Source organism: Nerophis ophidion, linkage group LG01 (genome assembly GCF_033978795.1).
Source record: "Nerophis ophidion isolate RoL-2023_Sa linkage group LG01, RoL_Noph_v1.0, whole genome shotgun sequence".
NCBI classification, from domain to species: Eukaryota; Metazoa; Chordata; class Actinopteri; order Syngnathiformes; family Syngnathidae; genus Nerophis; species Nerophis ophidion.
This window is the reverse complement of record NC_084611.1, coordinates 4,889,598-4,902,260: the sequence shown is the minus strand read 5'-3', so window position 1 is coordinate 4,902,260 and position 12,663 is coordinate 4,889,598. Positions and strand designations below refer to the sequence as shown.

General features: G+C 38.9%; 1 protein-coding gene across 3 annotated transcripts; it reads right to left on the bottom strand.

Moving 5' to 3' along the window:
• Positions 1 to 386: 386 nt before the first annotated feature.
• LOC133549500 (zinc finger protein 568-like) lies at positions 387 to 12,662 on the bottom strand. Of its 3 annotated transcripts, none has more exons than XM_061894985.1 (3): positions 12,227 to 12,662; positions 5,918 to 6,183; positions 387 to 3,270 (listed from the first exon to the last, which is right to left on the bottom strand). In XM_061894985.1, the coding sequence occupies exons 1-3, from the start codon at positions 12,348 to 12,350 to the stop codon at positions 3,223 to 3,225; spliced, it is 438 nt and encodes a 145-aa protein (XP_061750969.1). In that variant the 5' UTR covers positions 12,351 to 12,662; the 3' UTR covers positions 387 to 3,222. The 3 variants fall into 3 exon arrangements, with proteins under 3 accessions (XP_061750969.1, XP_061750951.1, XP_061750959.1); XM_061894967.1 differs by having other exon boundaries at positions 5,935 to 6,183; positions 12,227 to 12,661; XM_061894975.1 differs by having other exon boundaries at positions 5,935 to 6,183; positions 12,549 to 12,647.
• Between the last annotated feature and the right edge of the window lies 1 nt (position 12,663).

The window sequence follows — 12,663 nt, the reverse complement described above, 5'->3', positions numbered from 1 at the left end:
ACACACATATATATATACATATAAAATATATATGTACATATATAAACATATAACATATATATATATACATTTATATATATATATATATATTTATATATATATATATATTTGTATGTCTTACTTTCTTACTATTTTACAGGTTTTATTTTTACTTACCAGCATTCCTCAGAGGGGTCCATGGTCTAATGACCTCTTGGTGCAGGTGGCTCTTGTGATAGTGTTCACTCCCCTGGCTCCTCTGTACTCAACCATGCATTCATTTGTTCATATAGGTGCGCATGTGTGTGATTATGGGGATCTGAGTCACCTGCGTGTTGTTTTTAGGTCTGCAAAGCACTTTGCGTTGCATTTCTGTCATACACGAAAAGATTTGAACATAATCCGAAAAGGCTGAAATGTTCTTTATTTAGTTGACAGGGTGACATTTGGTTCAAAATGACTCCTCTTTAGTGTATTTCCAACATTCATACTGATACAGTGTATGTGTGTCACATATTCACAATACAACATTCCTACAAGTCTAAAAATAAGTAGGAAAAAACAGCTTATATTAGCTCATGTGTACTTAACTGAAATAAACACTGAAAACATGTACTTTATAAATGTTTTAGAATAACGGTGCGAGCCACTTTTCAATTGACCAAGTCATCATTCATATACAGTATATCATTTATATGTAGTTATTTATGAAAGCGAGGTTTTTGTTAACTATTTAAATGTGTTTAATGATAATACAAGCATGTTTAACATTCCTTCATTGAATACAAGAATATAAGTTGGTGTATTAGCTGATTGTGATGACTTGCATGGATTGGAATCAGACAGTAGTGGTGATAACTTTCAGAATAATTGTATGTAAGTTATCACAAAACATTGTGTTGCCATGAGTTCCCGGCGAGAGAACAAAAGCTGTCTTTGATCCTACCAAGAAGGCTTGTAAAACTCCACCGTGTAGGATGGGAAGCAACATGAAGGTGTTCTGTATCTTTGATGTATTGTAATCCACAGAAAGATTTGGTCTTGACCCGAGAAGTACAAAGCAGAGAGGAAGCAGCCCCTCCAGACGACCTTTTCTTTGAACTGTTTTGTAATCAAAGGTGATGGCTGTTGACGACCCCCCTCCCTTAGAAACAGCTGAGGGAACGTCCAAATAAAAGAGGTGTACAATCTTTCGTCAGAGCGTGGTGAGACTGTACAAAGAGTACAGCCTAGACGTCTCTCCTCAATTGAGTCAAATTTAATTCTGTCTCTGTTTAATTCCTTGCTTCTTGTCTTGTTTAATAGATGTCATCAGTGTTTGAACCTGACAATAACGTCCACATTTTCAAATGGAGAAAAAAAGCCTTCTTTTCTGTCCAACACCACATGAAAGTGGTTGCCTGTTGCCATCCTATGTGTCCAGCTTCCATACTCCTTTTTTAACACTTTACAAGAAATACATTGGCGGCAAAACCCCATAGCTGGCTAGCTCGTGCGCGGCAGCTTTCTGAGACTCTTGTTTTGTTAGCACAGGCAGGAAGAAACTGCGGTTTTATTGTGAATACAGGAACTGTGCAGTCCGTCTTTAGAGTTTTGACGGCAGGTACGGCGCAATAGTCTGTCAAAATGAAAAGTTTCTCGCCTTCTTGTCGGTCATTTTTTCTTAATAATCTCACAAGACCCTGGGGTGTCGTGAACGTCAATCAAGTTACGAAAGTGATTACTAGCTTGGCTGGCGATCGACTGACACACCCTCCACTATCCACTGGGGGCTCATGATGGACCTCTGTTATAGGAGCAAAATAATATTGGGTTGCACACACAATGATGTTAAAAAGTTAACATCATAGGAGAATCTTTCACCACACAAATTGCAACTCAACACTTTCCCAACAGTGTTTATTTCCATTGTGTATTCGCACGTGTGTTACAAGATTTGATTGTTGACAAACATTTTTGATGGAGCCTGAACAGGAATAGGATTTTTCCCCCAGTGTACCATTTCAGATTTGGATTTTGGGCAAAACTGTCAGAGTAATTGTATATAAGTTATCACACAACTTTGTGTTCCCATGACTTCAGGTCGAGAGAAGACAGAAGTTGACTTTGATCTTATCAAGCAAAAGGCTTGTAAAGCTCCACTGTGTGCGATGGAATGTGACGTGGAGGTGTCAGTTTCTTTGATATACTGGGCTGCTACAGGGGGAAAACCTGACAGCGCTCCAAGCACCTTTTTTTTAATTGTTTTTGAACCCCCTCTCCTTAGGAGCAGCTGCGTAACGTAATCAGAAAATGCAGAAATAAAGAAGGAGCGTGGTGGGAGGCTGTAGCTGAGTGTGCAGCCCCAGACCTTTCTCCTCATGCGCTAAATTAAATCCTGTCTCTGTTTGATTCCTTTGCTTCTTGTCTTGTTTAATAGATAGTTCGCTGTTTGAACCAGACAAAAACGTTTACTCCGGACTCAACCGACAAAAGTTTCTTCACAATCGTGCGTTCTTGTGTGTCTCATCAAATTTTGCTTCCGAGAAAATCCTTTACTACAAACCGGGCACGTGAACGTCTTTTCTCCAGTGTGTGTTTTCATGTGTACTTTCAAATCGCTATTTTGTATGAAGCATTTGCCACAGATCGAACACGGAAAGGGTTTGTCGCCGGTGTGCACTCGCATGTGTCGTATCAAATTTTGCTTCAGAGAGAATTTTTTACAACAAAACGAGCAGGCGAATGTTTTTTCCCCCGTGTGTGTTCTCATGTGTATTTTCAGATTAGTGTTCTGTATGAAACCTTTGCCACAGATTGAACAGGAAAAGGGTTTGGCGCCCGTGTGTATTCTGGTGTGTACTTTCAGACTGCATCTGTAGCTAAAGGTTTTGTCACAGTGAGGGCATTTCAAGTGCGTCTTCTCAGCTTTAGAGTCTGCATCATGAGAGTGTGACATCGTGTCGTCCATATTTGATAGTGGAGCTAAGAACGTGTCTGCTGGTGATCCTCCACAGTGGTTTCCCTCGGCTTCTGTTGCCATGTGTTGACTTGAGCTGCTCCTTGGAGGCTCCGCCTCACTTTCAGCTTTGACCTCATCATATTCACTCTTCACAATGACAGTCAATGGGAATTGAGTGACATCAACTTCCTCCACTTCTTCACTGATGCCGTGATCCTCATCTTCCTCCTTGATAGAGGCTGCCTGGGACCTATCCTCTTCCTCTTTAATGACTTGGGGCTGTGGCTCCTTCTGCTCCGTAATTAAAGCCCACTCCTGCTGCTCAGGGAGAAAATGTTCTTCACAGACGTCTGCAGGACACAAGAAGACAAAACATATGCTTTAAAATCAGATTCAGAATCAGAAATACTTGAATAATCCCCTGAGGGGAAATTTATATTTTCATCACAATCCCATTCAAGAGCAGACAAACATTACAGGGAGACAGAACAGGATAAATGATTACAGGGAGATAAAACAGGATCAAACATTACAGGGAGACAAAACAGGATCAAACATTACAGGGAGACAAAACAGGATCAAACATTACAGGGAGACAAAACAGGATCAAACATTACAGGGGGACAGAACAGGATCAAACATTACAGGGAGACAGAACAGGATCAAACATTACAGGGAGACATACCATAATCGAACATTACAAGGAGACAAAACAGGATCAAACATTACAAGGAGACAGGACAGGGTCAAACATTACAAGGAGACAGGACAGGATCAATTATTACAGGGAGACAGAACAGGATCGCTGACGGGTCTGCCAACTTCCAGCGCCCCTTACAAAAAAGGTGAGAAAACGCCGGAGGAAGTGCCAAAAAAAAAAAAAAAAAAAATTCAGTCTGAGCTTGGGCCCCTGCAGAAGGAATCCAGACTGAGGTTAAGGGGAAAAATCCCTCATAGCCATAGCACACATAAACATGTGTGTAAGAGGGAAACATCAAAGAAAACAAAGGAACGTTAAAGACAGCAAAAGAGCAGAGCTGATGTAACCAGCCATTTATAAATACGGCTGCAAAAGTAAAACAAAAACAACAACAAAAAACACTAGAGATGTCCGATAATGGCTTTTTGGCCGATATCCAATATTTCGAAATTGTCCAACTCTTAAATACTAATTCTGATATCAACCGATACCGATACATACAGTCGTAGAATAGATAGATAGATAGGAGTGTGGGAAAAAAATCGATTCGAATTTGAATCGCGATTCTCACGTTGTGCGATTCAGAAGTCTCTTTTTTTTAATCAATTTTTTTTTTTAAATCAATCCAACAAAATACACAGCAATACCATAACAATGCAATCCAATTCCAAAACCAGACCTGACCCAGCAACACTCAGAACTGCAATAAACAGAGCAATTGAGAGGAGACACAAACACCACACAGAACAAACCAAAAGTAGTGAAACAAAAATGAATATTATCAACAACAGTATCAATATTAGTTATCATTTCAGCATAGCAGTGATTAAAAATCCCTCATTGACATTATCATTAGACATTTATAAAAATAAAAAAGAACAATAGTGTCACAGTGGCTAACATCGCATCTCATAAGCTTGACAACACACTGTGTCCAATGTTTTCACAAAGATAAAATAAGTCTTATTTTTGGTTTGTTTAATAGTTAAAACAAATTTACATTATTGCAATCAGTTGATAAAACATTGTCCTTTACAATTATAAAAGCTCTTTTTTTTTTTTTTAAATCTACTACTCTGCTAGCATGTCATCAGACTGGGGTAGATCCTGCTGAAATCTATTGAATGAATACAGAATCCTTTTGAATTGGAAAAATATCGTTTTTGGATCGAGAATCGCGTTGAATCGAAAAAAATCGATTTATAATCGAATCGCGACCCAAGAATTGATATTGAATCGAATCGTGGGACACACAAAGATTCGCAGCCCTAATGGATAGACAGATAGACAGATAGACAGATAGACAGATAGACAGATAGACAGATAGACAGATAGACAGATAGACAGATAGACAGATAGACAGATAGTACTGTATGGATTCCTTCAGAAAAATTAAAATGAACACATTATTATGCCTCATTTTGTTGTGATGCCCCACTGGATGCATTAAACAATGTAACAAAGTTTTCCAAAATAAATCAACTCAAGTTATGGAAAAAAATGTCAACATGGCTCCGCCATATTTATCATTACAAAGTGGACTATTTTTTTTAAACATGCCTCAAAACAGCAGCTTGGAATTTTGGACACGCTCTCCCTCAGAGAGCATGAAGAGGATGAGGTGGGCGGCGTTGTGTGTAATGTAGTCTCAGAAGAATTAGTGCTGCAAGGGGTTCTGGGTATTTGTTGTGTTGTGTTTATATTGTGTTACGGTGCGGATCTTCTCCCGAAATGTGTTTGTCATTCTTGTTTGGTGTGGGTTCACAGTGTGGCGCATATTTGTAACAGTGTTAAAGTGGTTTATAAGGCCACCCTCAGTGTGACATGTATGGCTGTTGACCAAGTATGCCTTGCATTCCCTTGTGTGTGTGAAAAGCCGTGGGTATTATGTGATTGGGCCGGCACACAAAGGCAGTGCCTTTAAGGTTTATTGGCGCTCTGGACTTCTCCCTACGTCTGTGCACACAGCGGCGTTTTAAAAAGTCATGAATTCTACTTTGTGAAACCGATACTGATAATTTCCTATACTACATTTTAAAGCATTTATCGGCCGATAATATCTGCAGTCTGATATTATCGGACATCTCTAATTAAAACAGAGTTTGGATGCTGCAGAGAATGTTTTTTTTGTCCACTAGTCATTGGGTGTCTCAGTAATTATATCAATAATTGTTTCATTCTTTCACAATTTTTGCTGTTTATTTGCCATTTTTCAGCAGCATATATCGCAGCATCGCTCATTTAGCTCTTACGTTAGTGAATGTGGAGATAAAAAGCAACATTGTTTTAGATGATACCTGAATGTTCTGCTTACTTGGAGTAGGATGAAGCTGTGAGGACACAGGTGGTTTTTCTTCACGCTCTTCAGTCTTCACAGGGACACCAGTCAGTGGAAACTTGGTGAGATCATCCTCCTCCTGCCCGAGAAGACGCTCTCCCTCCTGAGCGATCCAGAGCTCCTCCTCTTCCTCTTTAATGTGGGCGGGCTGTGGTTCCTCCTTTTTCTCTTTCACCGTAAGAGAATGTGGATCTTCCTCTTTAAAACGAGGGGGCTGCTGGACATCTGTTGTGTAAATAAGTAAGTAAGTAAAAGTAGCTTTCGACTGACACTATTAAGACAATGAGATGTGTTGGGTTAAAAGTGTCTTACTAAACAACCAGTAAAAAACATGGGAAGGAGATTATTTTGTACCAGCCACTAAAAGCGCTTCAAAAACAGTTTAGTGAGTAGACAAATAGGGCTTTGAAATTTGGTTGTTGGGGTTTGTATTAGGTCGGGGGTCTTTAGTGCCGCCCTAGTGGCTCCTTGGAGCATTTTAGAAAAAGGATTGAAAATGGAAAAAGATGGGGGAAAATATATTTTTTGTTTTGTCCTACTAATTTTGGCAGTTTGTGAACCCACCATAGTGACGCAACAGTTTGTTTACATGTAAAATCTTCCAATCCCTTCTCTCATTTTGTCCACCAAACGTTTTAAACCGTGCGCGAGTGAGTGCACAAAAGTGCGCTTTTTTTTCTGTAATCGACTTGTTGGAGAGCTAATTAAGCATATTTGCTCATTGCATGCCTGCGAGTCACAATCACAGTGCGGCGAAGACACAACAAACTCCCTTCTTGTCGCTCATGGGACACACACCTGTTGCTGACTTTGGACTGACTATCGGCTGCACGACATCAAGGCCGCGGAACAGAGACACGGGACAGGCTCACACACACATGCATCCACCCTAAAATATACGCCACACACACACATACCCCACCCTCAAATCCAACGTGCTGTAATCGACTTGTTGGAGAGCTAATTAGGCATATTTGCTCATTGCATGCCTGCGAGTCACAGTCACAGTGCAGCAAAGACACAACAAACTCCCTTCTTGTCTCTCATAGAGACACACCTGTTGTTGACTTTGGACTGACTATCGGCTGCACGACATCAAGGCCGCGGAACAGAGACACGCGACAGGCTCACACACACATGCATCCACACTAAAATATACGCCACACACACACATACCCCACCCTCAAATCCAACGTGCTGTAATCGACTTGTTGGAGAGCTAATTAGGCATATTTGCTCATTGCATGCCTGCGAGTCACAGTCACAGTGCAGCAAAGACACAACAAACTCCCTTCTTGTCTCTCATAGAGACACACCTGTTGTTGACTTTGGACTGACTATCGGCTGCACGACATCAAGGCCGCGGAACAGAGACACGCGACAGGCTCACACACACATGCATCCACACTAAAATATACGCCACACACACATACCCCACCCCCAAATCAAACGCCCTTGATGCAAATCCCATAGGAGTGATGGATGGACGGGCAGCGCCTGAGAGCTGCGGCCTACCACCATGACGCCCAACTCCCTCCCCTCTGTTGCTAGATATCTGGAGATGTACGTTGTAATTAGTATATGTGCTTTGCTATGGTGTTTTTTTCCACTCCAGACTGGGCCCCCTTAGGAGTTAGTCCTAAGGTAGGTAGATAGATGGATAGATAGATAGATAGATAGATAGATAGATAGATAGATAGATAGATAGATAGATAGATAGATAGATAGATAGATAGATAGATAGATAGATAGATAGATAGATAGATAGATAGATAGATAGATAGATAGTACTTTATTGATCAAAATTCCAGCAGCAGTGTACAGAGTTGAGATCAATTTAAAAAGTAAAAAGTATATAATGGGGGTATAAATGGAAACAAAATAGAAAAATATTACAATCAGAATAAAAATAAAAAGCAACAACGGGAATAAAAATATAACATTAAAATAAGAATATAATAACAGAAACTAAGCAGTAGTGGAGCCTCGGTTGTATTTTTGTTTACTCATCCTTCCCCAGCGTTGACATTTTTCCCATCTTTAAAGGGGAACATTATCAGCAGACCTATGTAAGCGTCAATATATACCTTGATGGTGCAGAAAAAAGACCATCTATTTTTTTAACCGATTTCCGAACTCTAAATGGGTGAATTTTGGTGAATTAAACGCCTTTCTGTTTATCGCGCTGGAGGCGATGACGTCAGAATGTGACGTCGCCGAGGTAACACACCCACCATTTTCATTTTCAACACATTATAAACACCGGGTCTCAGCTCTGTTATTTTCCGTTTTTTTGACTATTTTTTGGAACCTTGGAGACATCATGCCTCGTCGGTGTGTTGTCGGAGGGTGTAACAACACTAACAGGGAGGGATTCAAGTTGCACCACTGGCCCCAAGATGCCAAAGTGGCAAGAAATCGGCCGCCAGACCCCCATTGAATGTGCCAGAGTGTCTCCACATTTTACCGGTGATGCTAAGGCAGACATGGCACAGAGATGTATGGATAACCTGCAGATGCATTTGCAACTATATTACGTTTCCTTCCACCCACATTTAATGCGAAACAAACACTTACCAATCGATGGATTTAAGTTGCTCCAGTGTCACAAGATGCGAAAGTCCTGATCGTTTGGTCCGCACATTTTACCGGCGATGCTAACGCAGCTATTCGGCAATGCTATGGCTATGAATAGCGTCAATAGCTATTCGCTCAATAGCTTCAGTTTCTTATTCAATACTTTCATACTCCAACTATCTGTTTCAATACATGCGTAATCTGTTGAATCGCTTAAGTCGCTGAAATCCGAGTTTGAATCCGAGCTAATGTCGCTATATGTTGCTGTGGTATTCCCATTGTTTGTTTACATTGGCAGCACTGTGTGACGTCACAGGGAAATGGCCAGTGTCTTCGCAGAGAGCGAAAATAAGGCACTTTAAAGCTTTATTTAGGGATATTCCGAGACCGGTAAAATTTTGAAAAAAATTTCAATATATACAACAAGCCACTGGGAACTGATTTTTATTGCTTTTAACCCTTTTGAAATTGTGATAATGTTCCCCTTTAACAGGGCGCCTTGTGGCGAACCATCAGCGTTCCTGTTCTCTAACCATGTTCATTGTTTGTTTGTCTCATCTTGAACAGGTTCATGCTGAAAACAAAGTTTTGTTGTACTTGTGCAATGACAATAAAGACCTATCCTATCCTACAATCAATCAATCATAGTCTTTACCATGATAGAAATAAAAACATATCCCCAAAACTATCTAAAAACATTCCTAACATGTTTTTTTAAACAATATAATATTCATTGTTTTTCCTCTTTTTCGCGACAGTGGTGACTGGGCAAAAATATATTTGGTAAATGTGTAAGTCAGGGGTGTTCAAACTTTTTCCACCGAGGGCCGCAAACTGAATAATCAAAGCAAGCGGGGGCCATTTATTTTAAAAACCAATACAATGTATGTATAAAAAATATACATTTAGGTCTCCACTCAGGCTTGATCCTGGACCCCAAAGGGTTTTGGTAAAAATAAAATGTTAAAAAAATGTGTCATTATTCAGTATTATTATTTTTATTATTATTCAAGTTTTAAATCTTTAGATCAACATTAAGTCTATCTGTCAATATGAAGTTTTTAAAGATTTAAGTTGTACGCTCTTTTTGTCAAAGAAAACCATGTTTTTTTAATTGAAAAAAAACAACAACACACAAAATATGCAATATTTTCACCCAATAAAATTTTTAAGTAGAATATTTGACTGCGATGAGGTGGTGACTTGTCCAGGGTGTACCCCGCCTTCCACCCGATTGTAGCTGAGATAGGCGCCAGCGCCTCCCGCGACCCCAAAAGGGAATAAGCAGTAGAAAATGGATGGATGGATGGAATATTTGAGATTATATAATAATTGGAGCCGTAAAAAGGTCAACAACACCATTTATTTTAATTCACTATTATTTTTTGTGCATTGACACTTAAAGACAAAACACACTGATCCAAAAGGGTTCTACTCATTAAAGTGTTAAAAAATTAATTATACTTTTTTTTTACTGTTTACTTTTAACACAATGGTTTCGAGATAAACTTCAGATCTATCCGTCAATTATAATTTTTTTTTTGTTTGTTCGTTTTAGGCCAAACAGCTCTGTTTTTTATATGGCAAACACAAAATATCCAACATTTGCCCCTCAAAATATCTAAAAGTGGAATATTTAATGTGACGTAATTGGAGCTTTGATTTGGTCAATAATTTATAATTGATTTTGATTCACTATTTTTTTTTCTTTAAAGAAAGAAACAGCCTGCATGGCAGCTTTGCGTTATTAGAGTAAACATTGCAACATGTTCTTGTTACATTTCACCTGTTTGCTCCTTTATGTTTTTAATTTTTTCCCATAGTATTTTTAAAATGTGCCGTGGGGGCGTTAAAAAAGTTTTGTGTAAACATGTTATAGAGCAGGGGTCACCAACGCGGTGCCTACGGGCACCAGGTAGCCAGTAAGGACCAGATTAGTAGCCCGCTGGCCTGTTCTAAAAATAGCTCAAATAGCAGCACTTACCAGTGAGCTGCCTCTATTTTTTAAATTTTATTTATTTACTAGCAAGCTGGTCTCGCTTTGCTCGACATTTTAAATTCTAAGAGAGACAAAACTCAAATAGGATTTGAAAATCCAAGAAAATATTTTAAAGACTTGGTCTTCACTTGTTAATTCATTTTTTATTTTTACTTTGCTTCTTATAACTTTCAGAAAGACAATTTCAGTGAAAAAATACAACCTTAAAAATGATTTTAGGATTTTTCAACACATACAGTATACCTTTTTATCTTTTAAATTCCTCCCTCTTCTTTCCTGACAGTTCAAATCAATGTTCGTTTTTTTTATTGTAAAGAATAATAAATACATTTTTATTTAATTCTTCATTTTAGCTTCTGTTTTTTCCACGAAGAATATTTGTAAAAAAATATTTCTTCAAACTTATTATGATTAAAATAAAATAAAAATATTCTGGCAAATCTAGAAAATCTGTGGAATCAAATTTAAATCTTATTTCGAAGTCTTTTGAATTTATTTTAAAATTTTTGTTCTGGAAAATCTAGAAGAAATATTGGTTTTTGGACCGCTCGTCGGGACCCAGGATGGACCGCTCGCCTGTGTATCGGTTGGGGATATCTCTACGCTGCTGATCCGCCTCCACTTGGGATGGTTTCCTGTGGACGGGACTCTCGCTGCTGTCTTGGATCCGCTTTGAACTGAACTCTCGCGGCTGTGTTGGAGCCATTATGGATTGAACTTTCACAGTATTATGTTAGACCCGCTCGACATCCATTGCTTTCGGTCCCCTGGGGGGGGGGGGGGTTGCCCACATCTGAGGTCCTCTTCAAGGTTTCTCATAGTCAGCATTGTCACTGGCGTCCCACTGGATGTGAATTCTCCCTGCCCACTGGGTGTGAGTTTTCCTTGCCCTTTTGTGGGTTCTTCCGAGGATGTCGTAGTCGTAATGATTTGTGCAGTCCTTTGAGACATTTGTGATTTGGGGCTATATGAATAAACATTGATTGATTGATTGGTTAGAAATATAGATTGGTCCAATTTGTTATATATTCTAACAAAGTGCAGATTGGATTTTAACCTATTTAAAACATGTCATCAAAATTCTAAAATTAATCTCAATCAGGAAAAATTACTAATGATGTTCCATAAATTCTTTTTTAATTTTTTCAAAAAGATTCGAATTAGCTAGTTTTTTTTTTTTTTAATTTTTCGGTTGAATTTTAAAGAGTCGAAATTAAAGATAAACTATTTTTCAAAATTTATTTTATTTTTTTGGTCTTTTCTCCTCTTTTAAACCGTTCAATTAAGTTTTTTTCATCATTTATTCTCTACAAAAAAAACTTCCGTAAAAGGAAAAAAAAATGTAAGACGGAATGACAGACAGAAATACCCATTTGTTTATCTATATAGATGTATTTATTAATGTATTAGCAAATTGGTTATTTCTGGCAATTTATATAAGTGTGTATCAAACTGGTAGCCCTTCGCATTGATCAATACCCAAGAAGTAGCTCTTGCTTTCAAAAAGGTTGGTGACCCCTGTTATACACAAGGTTACACACAGAGAGTCATAAATACTGTGTTGTTTTCATAAACAGTATAACAAAGCAATGCCGAAACAATTAGTCTTCCTATCAACAATCTATTTAGGAAGAGTGTTAATAATTAAAAATATAAAGTGAGTAAACATGCGAGAGTGAGAAGTAAACAAACCTGTTGTGTGCGACACAAAGTGATGCTTCTTGCAAACATCGTCCAGTCCTTCATGTTGTCGCTGCTTCTCATCTTTTGTTGGAGAAACTTCCTCCTCGTGCTTTACTGCCGTTCTTTCGCGCATTTTGTCACGATCACAACACTTTGCACTCCCACTTGTTAACTGCCAAGCGACCTTCGCCTCTCTTTGTTAGCCGCTAACGAGCTAAGCTAACTAGCCGACCTGAGCTAGCACAAGAAGCGCCAACGTACGCTCAGACTAAAGTATCCGAATACATACATGTATTTACACGCTTTGCTTAATCCAACGATATATGTGTACCTGTGTGCAGGGAATAGGGACGTCGCACGGCAATAACTACAATAACGTCTTCTTCACCAAACGCCATTTTGTTGTTTCCCTCCTCCTCCCTCCTGCTTTTATTCCCGCGCAGGTT

Excerpts from the sequence above, each read along its gene's own strand:
- LOC133549500 (XM_061894967.1), bottom strand. The coding sequence starts at position 12,350 with ATGCGCGAAAGAACGGCAGTAAAGCACGAGGAGGAAGTTTCTCCAACA. Across the intron at positions 6,184-12,226 it reads CTTTGTGTCGCACACAACAG|ATGTCCAGCAGCCCCCTCGT; the intron begins GTTTGTTTACTT and ends TTTACACAACAG. Across the intron at positions 3,271-5,934 it reads ACAGCTTCATCCTACTCCAA|ACGTCTGTGAAGAACATTTT; the intron begins GTAAGCAGAACA and ends TGTGTCCTGCAG.